Source organism: Branchiostoma belcheri, unplaced genomic scaffold, assembly GCF_001625305.1.
Source record: "Branchiostoma belcheri isolate BF01 breed outbred unplaced genomic scaffold, Haploidv18h27 scaffold165, whole genome shotgun sequence".
NCBI classification, from domain to species: domain Eukaryota; kingdom Metazoa; phylum Chordata; class Leptocardii; order Amphioxiformes; family Branchiostomatidae; genus Branchiostoma; species Branchiostoma belcheri.
In genome coordinates, this window is record NW_017803102.1 from 49,333 (window position 1) to 68,001 (window position 18,669).

Sequence of the window (18,669 nt, forward strand, 5' to 3'; positions counted from 1 at the left end):
TGAACGTGGCTCCTCCCCACACATCTTTGATATGACCACACCCATTCGGGGGCCGACTGGATGTGGGACGGCCGGCAACTGTAAAGCGATTTAATCAGACATAACGTCCTCGGTTGGAAAATCAATTGATCTGGTCAGACTACTCTTCAAGCAGAGGTTTGGGGTTAAAGTAATTTGGCGCATTTTTAAACTTTCTTTGTCGGGGTTTCTTTTTTGCCCCGGGAATTTTTTTGTGGGGGGGTAAGTATTATCCTCTGCGTTGCTAGGGAGATGTATTTTCCTTAGCAACGGTTACCATGGAAACATGATATGAATTTCTGAGGCCCTGAAAATGGACAATGTTCCACCGATAAAAATTTTCTTCACGTTTTACATATGGTATGCACTACATTTTACTGGGAAAGCAGCCCAGTGCCTCCTTAGCAACGGCCCTAGCAACGGTTTCCCCACAGAAGGCCTGTAGGAATAGAACTTTTAGATACTCATATCTCCAGATTGGATTGATGGATTTTTACGATTGAAAGCTTAAAATGTAGAGGAAAGTGTAACAAATCAGATGAATTCATAAACCAGGCTCGAAAATGCAATCTGTATATTTGACAGGTTTTGAAAACTAAACATTCCATTTTTTTACCAATTTTTACCGAAAAATCGAATTTCAAAAGCTCATAACTTCTCTTAGAAATGACATATCGGAACAAAATTGACATTTTTGTAATCCTTGGTTTCTGATTTATTAGTCCACTAAGTTTCAATCTCAAAAACATCCATATTTGATTATTTGCCACTCCCCTTTGCATTAAAGTAGAAAAAGATATGGTTCGTGCAGGGTCAAAGTTCAAGGTCAGATAACAAGGTCAAAGCTGCCACTCTGCAATGGTTATCATGCATAATGATTAACTAGAGGACCCAACCTTTCTAAAAAACTAAGTCATCCTTTGTCCCTCTGTTTGGTAACAAATTGTCATTTTTGGGGACCTGGCCCATGGACTAATATAAAGCAAAGCTACCTTTAGGTATTAGGCATTGTTAAAATATTTCAAAGAATGGAAGATCGTAGTATTCTAAAGAATTATCATTTAAAAAGGATTTTTTTTCATGATAAACATTTAACGATAGTGCTCCCATATATTTCCTGTTTTACAAATGTATCTATCTTGTCTCCCAGACAACAAAGAACACTTGCTTACATTGTTTTATCTGTAAGACAACAGTTCTGACTCATGTCTCTGGTGTTTAGTTATCCCCTGATGAAATCACCCTCAAGCAAAAAGGATGTTTGCAACTTCCTGATACAGCATTCTCTTCAAACAAAAATGTTTGTTCCAGAAATTTTGTTGTGATACAAGTCTAGTGTACGATACGTCATACAAATTCATAGTATAATGCATGCAACGAGTCCTATTCATGTACTTGTTAATTATAACTGAACATAACAAATTAAGTTATTACCTTATCAAAATTATTGATTGTAATTTATATCTATCGATGTTTCTAATTTGTTTAAAACTTTAAAGAGAATCAGAGCAACTTTTCACAGAACCTGATCTGTGAAAAGTAGCAAGGAATAATTTTGTTGCTACTTACAAATTTTTTGCCACATTTTTCTACGATACATTGACAAATTATCATAAATACTATGAGGTATCCTCATGTTCTAGGCATTTGCTAGTTCAGCATTGGACTTGGATCCAACCCAACCCTGAGTTCAAACAATCTGACAATTGACAAATGGTTTAGGGCTGTACAAGTGATCCACAATGCCCATGTGTCTGACTCTAACACTGACTCTCAGATTTCTAATATGCAGACAATGTATCATCTTGACATACGCACAAGTATTAGGTGATTGGTATTTTGTCAAACGTCAGTTGGTAGCTAGGATTAGCAATCTAGGAGAGGGGGGATTTTTCTTGGACTTGAACTTGAAGAACGAAGGTTGCCAAATCAGTGTAGAAAATAATGGGAAACCTAGCTACGGCAATAATTAGGTTGCCCATCAGAATTTTAGGTTGCCCCACCTGTAAGTCACTACTTTCCTCAAATTAAGTAATGTTACATACATAAGCCTTTGACAATATTTTTAACAGCCTTTAGTTAACTGATACTAGTAATAGTGATTAAATCATTAATACCTAAAATTAAAAAGCATCTGCTGGATACAGTGATGCAAGCCAAGTAAGCATGATTTTGTGTGTGTGTGTGTGGGGGGGGTCATTCTAAAACTCAGGTAGCACACTGGTCTACCTTGGTTCAAAAATAGGTTGCCACAAGTAAAATATGTATTTTGCACACTGCAAATGTTGCAAAATGCATTGGATGTGGTTGACAATTCATCATGTGTGTGTACAGCGTTTGGACGTAGCAATTTGTCTGTCTGAGAAATTCTGGCATCTGGAAATTCACCCAGAAATGCGGAAAGGTCACACAAATTCCGTCTGGGATTTTTACTGGCCTGTCTTATGGGTGGGCGTTTGGTGATCAAGGCCACACTGACATTATTTTATGGATGACATCCTCTGAAGATCCCCAAACTGGTGCGCACGGGCAAATGAATAAAAAAAAATTCCTGGGGGCTAACTTACAACAAAGATTTTATTATTTTTCTGACACTTGTATGCCAACAATATCCTGCATGCTATTATACATTTGATATGTAAAAATACCTACAAAAATATTTGGGTGCACTGGTGCACCCACAGAAAAAAACTGGGTGCACAGCTCCAAGTTTGGGTGCACTAAGGTGCACATGCACCCAGTTAAAGTAGTAGAACTGTAAGTCGTGATGATATTGTTTTTATGTAATTTTATAGTGATTTATGTCTTTGTTATTTCTGATTTGCAATGCATTATGCTGATAAGCACACGATTTTAGTGGAAAAAAACCGCAATTCAGCATTTTTGCTGCAAGGGTTTTTGTTGTTGAATAAACCATAAACCATAAACCAGTATTTCAAGCCCTGTCAGTGGCTGTTACCCATGAAATAAAATCAGTGTGGCCTAGGCTGGAGTATGGGTGGGCGGTTGGTGATCAACTCCAAACCTACACCCACCGGTGATCCAATCCAAATTCCTGGGAAATGTACATATGTGAAGCAGCGATAACAGCAGCAGGCGTATTTGTGTATCTCCGCCCGATAAGACCAAAGAACTACAAAGACTTGAGCAATGTGAAGCCGTGTCCTGTATATAATGACCACATGTAGATTAACGTCACTCAAAAATCATCATCTCATACCAAACCAGTTCAGCTTTTTGAAGTAACACCAATTGCTATACTTATCTTGAGTTTTCTCTTACTCTTAGTATGTATTTGTCGTATATTTGGAACGTTTAGATACAGATTTTTAGCCCTTTAATCTGGACTTGTGGCCCGGCCGCTTCTGGCTTGGCTCAGACATTTTGAGAATCTTGTCCGCCCACTCTAGCCCTCCCCCTGCCCTGTATAAGTACTGCAAGACTGGAAATTTTTGCTGTATTTTAAAGTCAGCATATTTTTTTGCGTGACCTCTCCCAATGAATTAATCATACCACAACTGTATGCTCAGTTTTCCATTGTGTTAGTATGTATGTTTTAACCGGGAACGCAAAGATACACGTACCACAGACTCTTGATTTTCCTACCGCAAATGTAAGTTAATCTACAGTATTGTGGCCTGCTGATTCGAAGATTCCTGGCATTCTTACTGTACCAAGCTGGCTTATCAGGGAGAGTCCATTTGGGTCACGGGGGTGTTCCTTTGTCCTAAAGTGAAGGTTTCTGCCGAATCTATGGAAAACAGAACAGCTGTTACTAGTGTTAGATAAGGCATTGGTTTGAAGGACAGTGCACAAAGGAATGATAGATATGTTTTGCAAGTTAGCAAGGATGTTGTCCAACCCACAAGTATTACACAGATTCTTTATTGACACAACAAAAAAGTACAGGGACTTTTGTATGGTCTTCTACAACTAAAGATCTAACAAAGCTAAATACATGTGTGGATATCGTCATCTTACGTACAGAATATATGTATAGTAGTAATCCAGAAAATACAGAACCTTTGTTGAGGATGATTATGTGTGTGTTCGATGACATTGTGTTATAATGAACGATAAATCATAAAAGAAGAACTACATGTTTTGCAAGCCTATAACTAAGTACAAGAACCATAGAATTTCTTCACCAATGCCTTGTTGTCCAGTCTACAATTATGTAGCTTACTGTGCCTCTGGATTATGTAGTGGTATTGTTTGATGTGTGTTTGTGTATTAGTTGTGTTGGTAGGTAGGTATTGAATGCAGTAGAGTAGTAGGAGGGGGGAGGGAGGCATTTGGTTACCATGGATACATAGTATGATACTACATGTTTACAAAAAATATATCAGTAGCCTGGACTTTTACATTTACATGTGTCACGTTATTTTCTAGCTTACTGAAGTCACTTTGTGCACCTACATACATACATGATTGTACACTATATAACACTTCGTTGTAGATAGAATGAGTACCGTGTACTAGTGTAATTCTTTCCCCTTTTTGCTTTTCATAACACAGGTAGGAAGTGTGTGTACTATGTTGGTATATTATGATATTGAATGCTTCGAAAAAAAGCAGACAACTTCAAGTGTTTATTTTGCCCTTGTACAGTTGGTATAAGCGTCTGCTCTAACATATACACTGTAACGCATTTACATTGCTATTTGTAGGTAGTACTAAGTGCAATATCAATTGGCTTTATATTAGAATGCAAGAAATGACATGAGCTGTGTATCTTTTCCAAGCAATAATAAAACCATTGTGGTATGTTATACTTTTGGTTCCTACTAATTAGTCAACTCTTGATGCATTTGATTAGGCTGTGTTACAGTCCAGTTAGCAGATCTAGTTTTAATTGGCCCACATACTGGTTGGTTAATTTCAGTATGTGATATGGCCTAGGGAAAAAAATGTTGTGTTTCCTGTTTCAGTCTTGAAAAACTTAGGGCCGGTAGGTAGGGATTATCTTCTTTTTTTCTTTTAGACTTCAGTGATATCTATCTAGGGGTCCAATTTATACTATATATACAGTTGAACAAAGTAAAACTTGCATGAGGACACTTTTTTTTTCAATATCTATGTTAGAAAACCATTAATTGTACAATGTTTTATCACTCAGGTGTCAGATCAAGGAGCTAGAAAAGGTTGATCAGCTTGTCCTTTGCAGGGGTCCAACCCCCCAAAAAAGTCTAGGGTCGGCAGGTTTTTCTAGGGTCGGTTGGGACACAGGAAACACAATATTATTTTTCCTAGGCCTTATAGTACCACCATACATTTTAAGAATTTTCTTTGGTAGTCCAGTTTGCAATACCACAATACCAGAAACATGTGATGTATTCTATGATAGTCTGGAATGCAGTCCTACATGAATGTCTCAGATATTTTAGGATCGCATACTGTCAATAGGCACTACAGGCTGTTTATAGTACTGTAAAGCTTAAGATATTTGCGATGTATTTGTTTTCATGGGGACCTATATATCTGTTCACTGCAAATTCATGGCACTTTCAGTATCCATTTTCTATGACATAAGCATGTTGGTAGAGTATACTGCAACTGAACTCAACCCATATTTTTCATGTTTTTCGTTGGATGGTTGGTCAACGTTGCATCAGAATTTTGCCCGTTGCAGATGATATCTTTTCATACTGAACATTTGTAAACTACAGACAGGATGTTATCCTTGAATACTTAAATACAACCTTATATGAGACGTTCTGCCGAAGTGCTATGTACAATACATCACGGTTTTTGCACAGGCACAGTACGTTCTGCCAATGCTACCCAAGGAACACGTCAGCAAAACATACTGCATATAAGGTCCTGTTTGCGTATACAAGGTTAACATCCTGTCTGAAGTTTCAAATGTTATGTCGGAAAAAATATCCTCTGCAACAGGCAAAATTCTGATGCAATTTTAACCAAAAATCCAACGAAAATCGTGAAAATTCAGGGTTTCGCGCAGGCGCAGTATGTTCTGCCAATGCTACCCACATATGCATCCTCCTACTAAGTCACATGACAAACATAACTATGTTGTTAGAAGGAATGATGAATGACTAAAATTGATTTTTACCCTCCAACCTTAATGGCCAGTAATATAAATCCCACAGGATTGCCAATTTGTTGTGTATGATTAAGCGGCAAGAACCAATTATGAAAGAAAAAATTAATGGTAGAAACTGTTATTCCGTTATCTATAAATTTGACAAAATGAAAATTGTTACATCGTGGACTAGCATTGATTAAAATAGAATCTATCGTTATCACACCTTAGCTAAGTCAGTATACAAATTTCTTACATCATTTTTTTTTATTGTACAATTAACTGTTTGTTATTGAAGGTATTTGTTTAGGTATAAAAATCTCTCAGCAAATACAGGAATATCAGATTGAAGATCATTTTATCGGTCAAAATCTAAGGATCCATGTCATATTTGATATGAATTTGATGCAGGTAGATTATTCAACCAACATATTCATACATGCATATCATATAATATATTATCCTTCAAAATATGACTGATATAGAAATGAAATATCTATAGCCTTAGGAAGTGTAATAATTGTGTTCCGTCGGTAGAAAATCCAGACTCAAATTTTTATTGGTTACTGTATGATTTATTATAAGTACACTCCAGGGTATGTATAATTGTAACCCAGTGTTAGGAAGGGTCAGATGTAGGTGAGATGTCACAGAACACATGGTGCGAGCCACGGCCTTTAATCAAATTTGGATATTATTAGTATTACACGTAAGCAGAAATATCCTATACCTTAAGGCTTAACTCCAAGCAGATATAGGATTCACCTCACAGGGATTGAAATACTGGGTGCATGTGCACCTTAGTGCACGGTGCCACCCAAAATTGGAGCTGTGCACCCAATTCTTTTCTGTGGGTGCATTGATGCACCCAAATATTTTTGTAGGTATTTTTGTACATTATTAAATAATAGTATGCAGGATATTCTTGGCATCATTCAAAGCATCAGAAAAATAATAATTAAAATTCTTTGTTGTAGTTCTTGTGTAAGATTTTGAAGTTATCTCCCATTTCATATTCAAGCTTAGAAGAGGAGCATTAAGATCTGTAATCATGCTTTGTTTTACAAATTATATGGTGCACCCAAAAACATGTTTCAATTGTATTACTACAGAATTGTCTCAACCGGAAACTTAAAACACAGCAAAACAAAACACCCTTTTCCTTCTACTTGCTGCAAAATCTAGTCCCTGCAAACATGCATGCCTTTACAGTACTGCCCAGGTTGAACAGGTGCCATATAATCTCATTAGGATTTATCTAAGCTTCCCCAAATCTCATGGGTCATGTTAACCTTTGGAACAAATGATGCTTGCAGGTAACATGTATGCTATAACTCTCTTTGACTGACATGACCAGTATAAATATAACCATATTCAGACTGTATCTAGTTTACTGCATTTATAATTGCTTTCAGCTGTAGTACCAGCCAGAGAAAGCTTTTAAGCCTTGGTAACAACCCGCCGTACGTGCTTTTTGTCTGTACGTTTTTGGGAGGCTACATCTGCTACATTTTTTTCTGAAAATGTGGGGAAGGAGTGGCGTCGACGCACGTCACTCGCACGGTTGCGCAAGGTGTAAGAGTGGGTTCTGCACGCCGCGTCTGGCCGTGAGCGGTTGCGTGCATCGTTCGTTGCGCAAGTGGTAAGTGAGCTGTATGTGCTTACAACGTGCGATCTCTGTCAGTGTGCGATTGCAACTTTACTGTAAGTACTCACACGTGCGTCTTTCGTATGGTTCGTACGGGGCACGCGCGTCGCCTGTACTCGCACGTACGGGTGGTGAATCTGCTGAGACCTCACTCACTCACTCACTCACTGCACACAGAAAAACTTTTACATGCACTTAAAGTTCTACGGCATGTCTGTGTGCTCCCAAATCCATAGGATTCCGTACGGAGGTGGTACTCACCACACACAGATGCCCCACATTTGCCCACGTTTTTGCACGTAGACAGCAAGCAGAAGCATGTACGGCGGGTTGTGACCGAAGCTTTAGGGGGCGCACAAACAGTGGGCATGTGCATATGAAATATTATCACAATCCAAGCATGTCGTACTACATTATATCACATGCAAACTCACATCCACACAAAATCCAAAGATCAAAATTTCTGTCAGGAACTCCAGAAAGAAGACCAAGAGTAAACTAAACTGTATAAGTCTCATCTATATTCTGCCCCAGTCTGGAGCGTGGGTATTGGCTAATATCCTTGAACCTCTCCTGTGAGCTTGTCACGATGAGGGATGGAAACAGCCTGGGGTCCAAACACTGGTGCAGTGGAGTGTTCACATAGTTGTCCATCATTTGAAAGCAAGGCCAGGCAAGGTTTCTCATCATATAGGTATGCGAATAACATTGCCAGGTGTAGATATTGGCCATTACTTTAGTAACACCTAGATTCGGTGCACTGACCAGTAACAGGTAGCTTCAGTGCATAGTGAACCAGTAATTATATCTACGTAGTACTACGTAGATTCAGTGCACAGTGAACCTGTCACATTAGTCCTTCAAAAATGTCAGACAGTCATCAAAATGTCAGCCTGTGTTAAACCAAAAATGGATTGTAAACAAGAGAACTTTACTTTCAAAATTACAAATTGTTTTCATTTCTTACCCCCAGTTTGAAGACACTGCTCATTTCGAGCCCTAAAACTACAAACTCAAGACCTTTAAATTGTTGTTTGGCTGTCAGCTTTGAGAAAAAATACATAGCCTCCAAAATTGGCCACTGCCCTTTCCTGACAATAGCTGCTTGCCCCCGCTGAAGACATGTGTCCTGGTTTGTTCCTGCAGTTCTTTGTCATTGAGGTGTGGGTGTTTTCTAGTTTCTTCAGGGTTCGTGAGAGACGCAGTGGGTTTTATTCTTCGACACTGGGGGCCTTCTTTTCATCCTGTCTATAGTGATTTTCCCTTAGGGAGGTGCCAAACAGTTGTCAGCACTGCTGACATTCTACACTGCTGCAAATGTCACAGTCAATTTTATGGGCTTCTGTTCACACTCTAAATATAGGTCTTCATGCATGAAGTTGTCCTACAGGTTTTTCTTGTCTTATTCGACATTAGGTCTTATCAAACATTTTTTTTTTATTGTTGTTACTCTCTTTATGTAGTTTGCCATACATTGTACCTTGTGCAATTGTCGTGCAATAAAGTTCTTCTTTCAAGGCTGTCTATTTAGTAAACTTATATGAGAACAATTTAAACAATTGTTTTTATATTAATAAAATTCCAAATAACAAATAACAAGGATAACAAGGATAAAAAAACATTGAAATGGAATACAAAATAACTTCAAAATCTACACAATAAAATGTAATTGTCTAAAACTATGTATATTTAACTATTTTTGTCAAGTTATTCCTCAGTAGGAAAGGAAAGGTCACATTGCTTTTTACATAAATAATTTTAGATATTCTAACAATACAGTGTTAAGAATGATAAGTCTATGTGCATGTTGTGTCTATAGAGTGAGTATAATGGCCATTGTTTAACTTTACATTCTCAGCTGTCAGCTTGTACATGGGATGTAACAAGGCAGAAATACTGTAATTGTTGATTTTTTCACTGTACTGTTATGTTCACTGTTTTCACTGTCACTTCTGCTACTTGAACTTATCATTACAGTTAACAAATAATTCCTAGACTTTCTTTTTCCTGCACCTGTCGCCACCGTGAATATATAGTTCGCTGAACATGTCCATTTTTATCAGACTGTGAAATTTTGCTACCATGAACATAAAGTGAATTAAAGTAGTCAAGAGCTGATCCATTGGCAATGGTACTTGGCACTACTTGGCAGTGAGGCCTTGTAAAAAAAATGTTGTGTTTCCTGTTTCCTGACTGACCCTAGAAAAAACTGCCGACCATAGCCTTTTTTTGGGCGGACCCCTGCAAGGGATAGATTTTTAGGTGATCAACCTTTTCTAGCTCCATGATCTGACACCTGAGTGATGAAACATTGTACAAGCAGTTTTCTAACATTTACATTGAAAATATTAATTGTCCTCATGATCATGAATGCAAGTTTTACTTTGTTAAACTATTATCAAATCACTAGAGATTGTTTTTAAAAGTCTTAAAAAAATTTGACAAGAAAAAATGATAATTCCTTTTTTTTTCGGGACTGAAACAGGAAACACAACATTTTTTTCCAAGGCCCAAGAGCCGATCAGTTGGGAATAGTACTTGGTACAACTTGGCAGTGAAGTCCAATAAATGCCCGTCACGTTACAGGTCTCATGTGTGAAACATTGGCAGTTGTCTCTCTGCTAGCCTCTGTAGCAGGCTTATAGAACTGGGGGTTTGGTGGTCTTTGGCTGTTTTCTGATTAGCCCAGTTCTAAAAACGGGTAATTCAACCAGGCCGGCTATGTTGTCTATATGCAATCAGAAAATAGCACATAAAACTAACGACAAACTTTACACACTGCAAAGAACTCTTTTCCTGTCCTGTCCAAAATCAATACACTTACAGTATATTTCCCAGTTTTACACCCCAGTAGGCACAATAATCAACAGTAGTTATGTAAGTGTGAAGTCATCAGGCCCTTTGTAGCTAAACAAAGAGGTGTTAAGTACCTTACAATGCAAACCAATCAATTTAATGGACTGGGGACAGTCATCCAAGACAAAAAGGGCCCAAGAATACAAAGGGCTAGCATGGAACAGTCCTTTGTGAATTGATCCCCCTGAAATAGGAACCAAGCAGAGAGATATCCTCCATAGCATGCTGAAAACTGGGGGTTTGGAGGTCTTCGGGATCTTTTAATACTTAAAACAATCCAATACAAGTACGTACTACAGTATCAATATTAATTGAAATGCATGTGGAAACAGTTCGTAGTGCCATGATTTTGTGGTGGATAGATCGCTGCAATAAAAAACCTTAAAACAAAACACTATTAACACTTGAGTGAAACTAGAAAGGCCGACATTTGCTCGGGAGCAAATGCAGCAAATGGCTTCACCACATCCCCCATACCAAAAATAGACCTATCCCCCCTCTCACACAAATGGATTCACCACATAGTGGTGAAGCCATAATAATATAATATAGTATATTGAATATTTATTGACATATAGCACATGGATCTTTACAAAAATATAAAAAGAATTCTCTGAGAGCCAAAAGTGGTATGCACATTATGTAATAGGTGATTAAAGTCTATTCTTCAACTGTGTAATGGAGCCATTTAACCAGACATGTAGGGTTGACAGAGAGGGTCGATCAGCCAGAAAATGGCTTGTCTGCTCAGAATGGGCTCTCATCCAAACATCATCCAAACATCATGGGCTGCTCATGTGTGATTTATACTACATTTACAACTGCTATTGATGTGATAAGAAGTTGATTCCGGGATATGTAATTCATGGTTCCATCTATCATTGTGTGACATGAATATTAAAGGAGACAATGCAATATTTTTGTTGTAAGAAATCTATATATATATATTTGACAGCACACAAATGTTTGATTTATACTGAAAATATTGATGGTTAAAAGATGATTCTGGGATTTGTAATTCATGGTGCCATCTATCATTGTGTAAAGTACATGAATATTAAAGAACAATGCAATATTTTTGTTGTAAGAAATCTATATATATTTGACAACACACAAATGTTTGATTTATACTGAAACTATTGATGGTTAAAAGATGATTCTGGGATTTGTAATTCATGGTGCTATCTATCACTTCATAAAAGACGTGGATATTAAAGAGACAATGCAATATTTTTGTTGTAAGAAATCTATAAATTTAACGACACACAAAAGTGTAAGGAGTTCAGTACTTACGGTATATTAAGATACACAAAAATAGATGCAATAATTCTAACATAGGTACCAGTGTTAACACTACCATTTCTAAGATCATAAACCTACCATAAATTCATTTTTTTATTTATTTATTTCAATTTAAATTTTGGGGTTGAAATTCTAAAAGTTTTTGCAATGTGTGTCAAGAGGAACCTTTTTGAAGAAAAGGCAAACTTTCAGAATGTTGTGAAAGTTGATCTGTGTTGGTAGTAATTGTAGTAAAATGTTGAACTTTATTCCAACACACAATTTACAGAGAGATCACGTGTTTGTTACTCTTGTGAGATCACGTTGTGAAGTGATTGGTCATTAATTATCCTGATGATGGCGACAGTGGTCGCTGAAAATTTGATGTCTCTGTAAACTGTGTGTTGGAGTAAAGTTCAACATTTTACTATAAAACCTTCAGAATGTTGAGAAAAGGTTATTCAAGGACATGTCATCATGATTCAGACAGCTTTCCACCCAAATTTAATCAAACCTGGTGTGTTCAGCCCATGGCCTTGGTCCTCACTTTGAAGGCCATGGTCAACAGAGTGCCATGAGTCACTGGGAATTGGATTGAAATGTACGGAATATTCCCAGGCGGAATTTTCTGATGACTTGTATTGACCAGAGATCCATTCCGGGAGTTGTTGACGTCATTGGGAAGGGAAATGTTCGTCCCGCGAAGGTAATAAAGGCTGGAGCAGATCAGATAGATGGGATGCCTGGAGCAGGATTCCTCTTTTCTGCGTGGAAAAATCCATTTAAGGCTAGAGTTGGGTACTAAGAAATATATTTTAGGTGCAGGTTTGAAATCCCAAGTGCCATTTATGTAACTCTAGCATCAGTGAATATAAGATAACACTCAAAATTGATGAATTCTGACAAAAAGAAGCAGTTTAGGTATAAACTTGAACTACAGGAAAAGGACATTGAAATCGGCTGTACATTCTTTGATTTGAGAATGTCCTTTGAAATCCCAAAGGTCCAAATAAACAAAATTCTGTTGACTGTTTCTGTCATCTTTCAAGACCACACATGGGCTCTTTGTCAAACTGTTTGGGTACAAAACATATATAATGCTTTCAACTTGCTGTAGTTGCAGAAAATGTATATTGAAGAAAAAAATTGTTTCTAAGAAACCAAGAGGTCCCGGGTTCGAGTCCTGACATGCCATTGATCTTGTGCCCTTGGGAAAGGCACTTTACACAACTTCCCCCACTAAACTCAAGTGAAAATGAGTATTGTCTGTCCAGTATTCGTTTCTGTGTTTGGGGCATAACACCAGCAACAGCTGCCTGTGTCCCATGTGTATTGCACTGTTGCAATTTCAATAATTAAGATAAATAAAAATAAAAATAAACCAGAAAGTTGGTGTTACACAATCCACTCACAAGACAGTTACGCAAACAGCACTCTATAAAGGTGTTTATTCCATCGGCTATACCGGATAATCACATTAAGTGGCCATTACGAAGATTAAGTCATTAAAAATTCATCCCCCAGCTCAAGGAGAATTCTCCGTCTCCGATTGACATGTGGTCGTTTATTGATCGGAGCCATTAAGACTTGATCGAAGATCTCGCCTGGCCTAATCGTGCCCGTATATGAAATATCAGATCTGTAATTGCTTTAGATATCGGTGATCTATAACTATTAAGATATCTCGGGTTAAGGGAAATTGTGCGGTGGTTTTTATGTGAGGATTACGGTGATATATGGATTGAGTTTCGTGGCCGAAATCGCTCGGGCCCGGCCGTTTGTCCACCATAAGGCCATATTGACGTGATTTTATGCATGAAATTCTCTGGATACTGCAAAATGGATGCTATTGGCGTTTAAAAAGGTGACATTGATTCAGACCTCTAGCTGGAAGATTTTCATGGCATGATACTACCGTTTTAATGTATCACTACAGGGCTCAAAATACAGGGTGCATGTGTACTTTAGAGCACCCAAATTAGAGCTGTGCGCCCAAATATTTTCATAGGTTGACATATATAGAAATGTTCAATGTATAGTAGTATACAGCATATGCAGTACTAGTAGATTGATTAAAAGTTCAAAATTCATTGTTTAAATATTAACCCAGCCTTTTGTGTTGACTTCATGGCTCCTTGTGTTGACTTCGAGGCCTCATAGGATGCCTAGACCTGTTTTTATCTAATTTTTTTTTTGCCCTTTTGCTTCATATTTTTTCTGAAAAAAATCAGAGAACCAACAAATTAAATTGGTGTGGCCAAACCCTGACTCCACAGTTCCAGTGCCACTCCATCACAGTGAAGTGTAGGTGGATGGTTAATGCAGCCATCAATTCTATCAGTGCGCGGCAGTACTCCATAAGATAACACCAGTGTCCATTAGTTCTACCCTACTTAATAGAGTTACCGGCCTGGAGAGGAAATATTACCAGCGGCAAAATGATCCATCTTCACACAACTCAGTTTATTAACTGAAGGACTCCTGGCCACACAAGCAAAGGATACACATAATCCTCCATGTAATTGTAAGAATCTCTTAGCTGGTCCTTGATTTATTCTCCATCAAAGAGTTTAAAACAAACTGCTCTGCAGTTCCAGAACAAGCTGCTAGGGGGCCCAAACTCCAGTCACTTTTTACCTAGCCCAAAAGCTATCTACTATCTAAAATTCGTCACCCCAGTATGTCAAGATCATGAGATATCAAAACTGGACGTTCTGCTGCTATACCAAGGAAAGCTGCCAGATGGTCCAGTTTTCATTTCAAAACTTAACAGAAAAACGTATTGAGTTGGAATGGCCAGTCTTGTATATAAAAAGGGCATATTGCAGATTTGATAGACTTTCTTGGACCTATAACAGGTGGTTGATGTCATCAGGTGTAGAATTGTACAAACCTTTATTTTACCACCATGTCAAAGTGGTTAGGTTTGCCCACACACAGTTAGGACTTCATCTGTGTGTGTCAGACCAGCAGAACTGTTTATAGTAACAACCTGAACCTGTTAAAGGGAGAGTTGACAGGTACAACTGTGCCTTGTCTGTGGACACTCAAGTGGTTAAAGTTGACTTTATGTGGTTCTGTGGTGTGTGTATATAAATGTTGTAGGTTCCCAGTGCTGAGGAAAGAGTCTCATGTAACATCTAAACATGTATAACTTATAACATGGTGGTCTTAGGCTAGAGTAGTTGGCTTAGGATATCTCTTGTATTAGTTAGGTTAGCCTTATGAAAATGTAGTTAATGTGTATAAGTCGATCACTGTAGATGCCGTACTTTGTACCCTGTACAACTGTTGTTATCCTCATGTTGATAGGGGAGCCTATAGGGACCTGACGTTGTCTAGGCTCAGGTGGTACATTTAGTCTGATGTGTGATTTGTTTCACGACTGCTGAAGGCTCTATAATATTGATTCATTCACACACTTGAGACACGGCCTTTCCTTTTCAATTCCAAATGTGCCTCAGGTTTTCTTGCCTCTTCTTCAAATGAGTACATTTTGTAAAATAACTAGAGACAATTAGAAAAGCGCCTGAGGTTTTCTTTGCTTCTTCAAATGACTAAAATAACTAGAGCATTTCTTTTTCAATTCCAAATGTGCCTCAGGTTTTCTTCAAAGGAAATAAAGACCTGAAGCAGGAAAACTACTGTACATTCTTTCCTTTTCAATTCCAATAATATTCCTGAAGTTTTTTTGCTTCTTCTTCAAATGAGCATAACTTAAAGGCTAAGAAAATAATATGCGGCTTCCGAGGTGATACTAATTTGATTAATATAAACCTTTTTATTATACCTTTAATAAAACCTGAGTTGAAAAATTGTATCGGATGCTCCGACTGTTGATTAAGCTCCATGATCCTTTCTTAATCTGGTTGATGCAAAGGGAATCAATTGTCTATAAATTCTTCTTCTTTAAGTGCTTTTCTAACGAAGATAAAGATGCTTTTAATTCCACAGCAGGAGGCCATTATGTATTAGTTAAGTCATTGACGTATTGGGTCGAAAGATTGAATGAGGATTTTCGGGTACAATGTATTTCTGGTTCCTTTGCAGATGAGTATGGATTTTGTGTGTGGATATAAATTAATGATTCACTTTTACTTAGTTTTAGGATGAAAACTTTGAGTTGAAGGGATCGAAATACTTTTCAAGCATACCTACACCAGACAAATTTTACCAGCACCACTCAGAATTTAGGAAGTATGGATCATACTAAGAACTGTTCAGAACTTCAGAAACCGTTGCCATTATTTCTTCATAGATGGTAACATTACAATCAATGCAACAATTAAAACTCCACATTACACGTCTTGTATTAATACAAACCCAGTACAGGTTATAATTAGGTACAGGTAGACATCAGAAATACCTGCACAACTCCATGGCCAGTTTTACCTGCACTAACCTGCATATGCAGGCAGTATTTGACAAGTAAATTATTTGTGTATTGATAATGCTGACATTGTGCCTTCCTTTTTTTGTGTCCCTCCAGGGAAGAAGTGTCGGAACACTGTGTCAGATGGAACAACAAGTTCAAGTTTGCCTGTAAGATGATGGCCAACGCTGCCACAGGCATCCTGGACCCTTGCATCTGTAGGGTATCTGTCAGAAAGGTCAGATATTACGTATTTGTTTTCTTCTTCAGCATTTATCAGAGTTTACTATAATGCTGAAAATAAGCCATGTCAAAGTCCAGAACTTGCACACTTCTGTATAGCCGGTATAATGCTCCTCGGCGTAACACACCAGCTTTGCAGGCACGCGGTGCGGCAGCAGTTGATTATAGTACACCAAACAACTTGTTAATTCTCCTTCTTCTTCTTCACGTAGAATTTTAGATTCTAAGATTAGGACAGTTTTAGACAGATTTGAAAACATGGAAATTTTCGTGCAAAAAAACAATTGGGCACCAATAATTCTTTTTAAAACGTGAATTCCAGCAACAATATAATAGCCATTCACATTTCCCCCCAAGTTTCGTTATTTCCCAGAAATATGTAGACAATGTCTTCTGTGCATAATTGTTCATGCATGGAAAACTCCCAGATATTTAAACCATTTAAATCTATCCTATTCTTCCCACTTCTCTGAATCCGATTGCTTGTTTGGATATCATGTGACTTCTTGGAAGCTCTAACAGGAATGAAACTTGTCAAACCTGTTTGAACCATGTAGGATGAGGGACCTTGCATAATATTTTCTGTAACTATTTAGTTCCTCCTACTACAGAATGAAACCACCAAGAAAGTTTTGCAATTTACAGGAGATCTACATTATTTCCTGGATTCCAATAGAACACTTAGAAACCAAACACACATAACGACTATAACAATACAAACCACAATGTATTTATCACACTTTATTCAATAAACATTTTTCCAGGTTTAAAAAAATTGATTCAAAAGTTCCAAACATTTCTCTGTTAACAGACTAGGCTGTTTAGCAGGTAAAAAATTAAAGGAGTGAAGCAGAGCTAGAATAGGAAGCCAGGCCAGAAAATGCTTTGACGGCCCCACAAAGAGCTGTTTCAATCAATACACAGCTGTTTTAAAGCACCAGTGTTGTGTAATCACCACTTGTAACTTACTGCTGTTTTAGTAAGTGCAGGTGCTCCACTTCAGAAGTACAAGTAGGGACTTTTCTCTACACAAAGGAAAGAAGGGTGTGGTGCATGTTTTCTAGCAGTGCTTTTAACTTCAAACCCTGTCCACTGAATCAATTTATATCATAGACATGGTTTGGCATTCTGTTTGGTGCTACTTCATGCCAAGTCTGGACCAAAAGAAAAGAGGGTGTGGTGACAACACAACACGAGAATTCTATCCTGTTCTTTCCACTTCAAACACTTCAAACTTCCCTTTACTGTACCAACACTGTATTGACAATGTACCAAATGATCTGCTTCCTTTTGTATGGAAAAAACAACATTACCAAAGGTACAATGTACAGGAGCATGTTGGCAGAACGTACTGCACCTGCACGAAACCTGTAATGTATTGTGCATAGCACTTTGACAGAACGTCTCATATAAGGTCGCATTCGTGTATATAAGGTCAACATATCCTGTCTGTAGTTTCCAAATGTTATGTCGGAAAACATATCTTCCGCAACAGCCAAAATTCTGATGCAACGTTGACCAGACATCCAACGAAAACCATGAAGAATTAGGGTTTTGCATTAATGTTGTTTCTATTTATAGGATAGTTGTTTGTTACCACAAAATAAAGTAAAATCTCCACTGTTCCTAATTATCTTCTCCCTTTTGTATGAGGAAAAACAACATTACAAAGGCACAGTTATCCATTAACTTACATAATTGTTTTCTAATGATTCATGGCAATGTTGTTTGTTCCCACAAAATAAAGTTCTACCTTCGCTGTGAATTATCTACAATACGTTCAATCAGGTAGAGTGCTCGCTTTGTAACCGGGAGGTCGTGAGTTCAAACTCCGGCCGGGTCATACCAAAAACTTTAAAGATGTGGGTACACACTGCTTTCTCTGCTTAGCACTCAGCATCTATGAGAAAGAGTATGGGATGGTCAAACACACAGCACTACCAGCAGACTAGCGCCCTGCTGTAGTGCTTGCACAACTGTGTGGCCCAAGGGCTACAGAAATAGAGATGGGCACCACCCCTATCCTCTGCAACGAGTTAAAAAGGACCTCCTTCTTCTTTTGCGTGGAGAAAACAACATTAGCAAAGTTCCTGTAGTTATTCATTAACACAAATCACCCGAGAACAATCAGTTGACACGTCGAGCTCATATTTCAGAGCAGGTCAAAAGAGTGGATTGACAGTAAACAGTTCAGCGTACTTCAAA

General features: G+C 37.9%; 1 protein-coding gene across 1 annotated transcript in view; it reads left to right on the forward strand.

The window, feature by feature from the left end:
* Positions 1-18,669, forward strand: part of LOC109466399 (protein FAM102A-like) — a 55,790-nt gene that overhangs the window by 11,612 nt on the left and 25,509 nt on the right. The window contains exon 2 of the mRNA XM_019764113.1: positions 16,339-16,459. Within this exon, the coding sequence (XP_019619672.1) occupies positions 16,339-16,459 (121 nt within the window). The remainder of the gene's footprint in view (positions 1-16,338; positions 16,460-18,669) is intronic.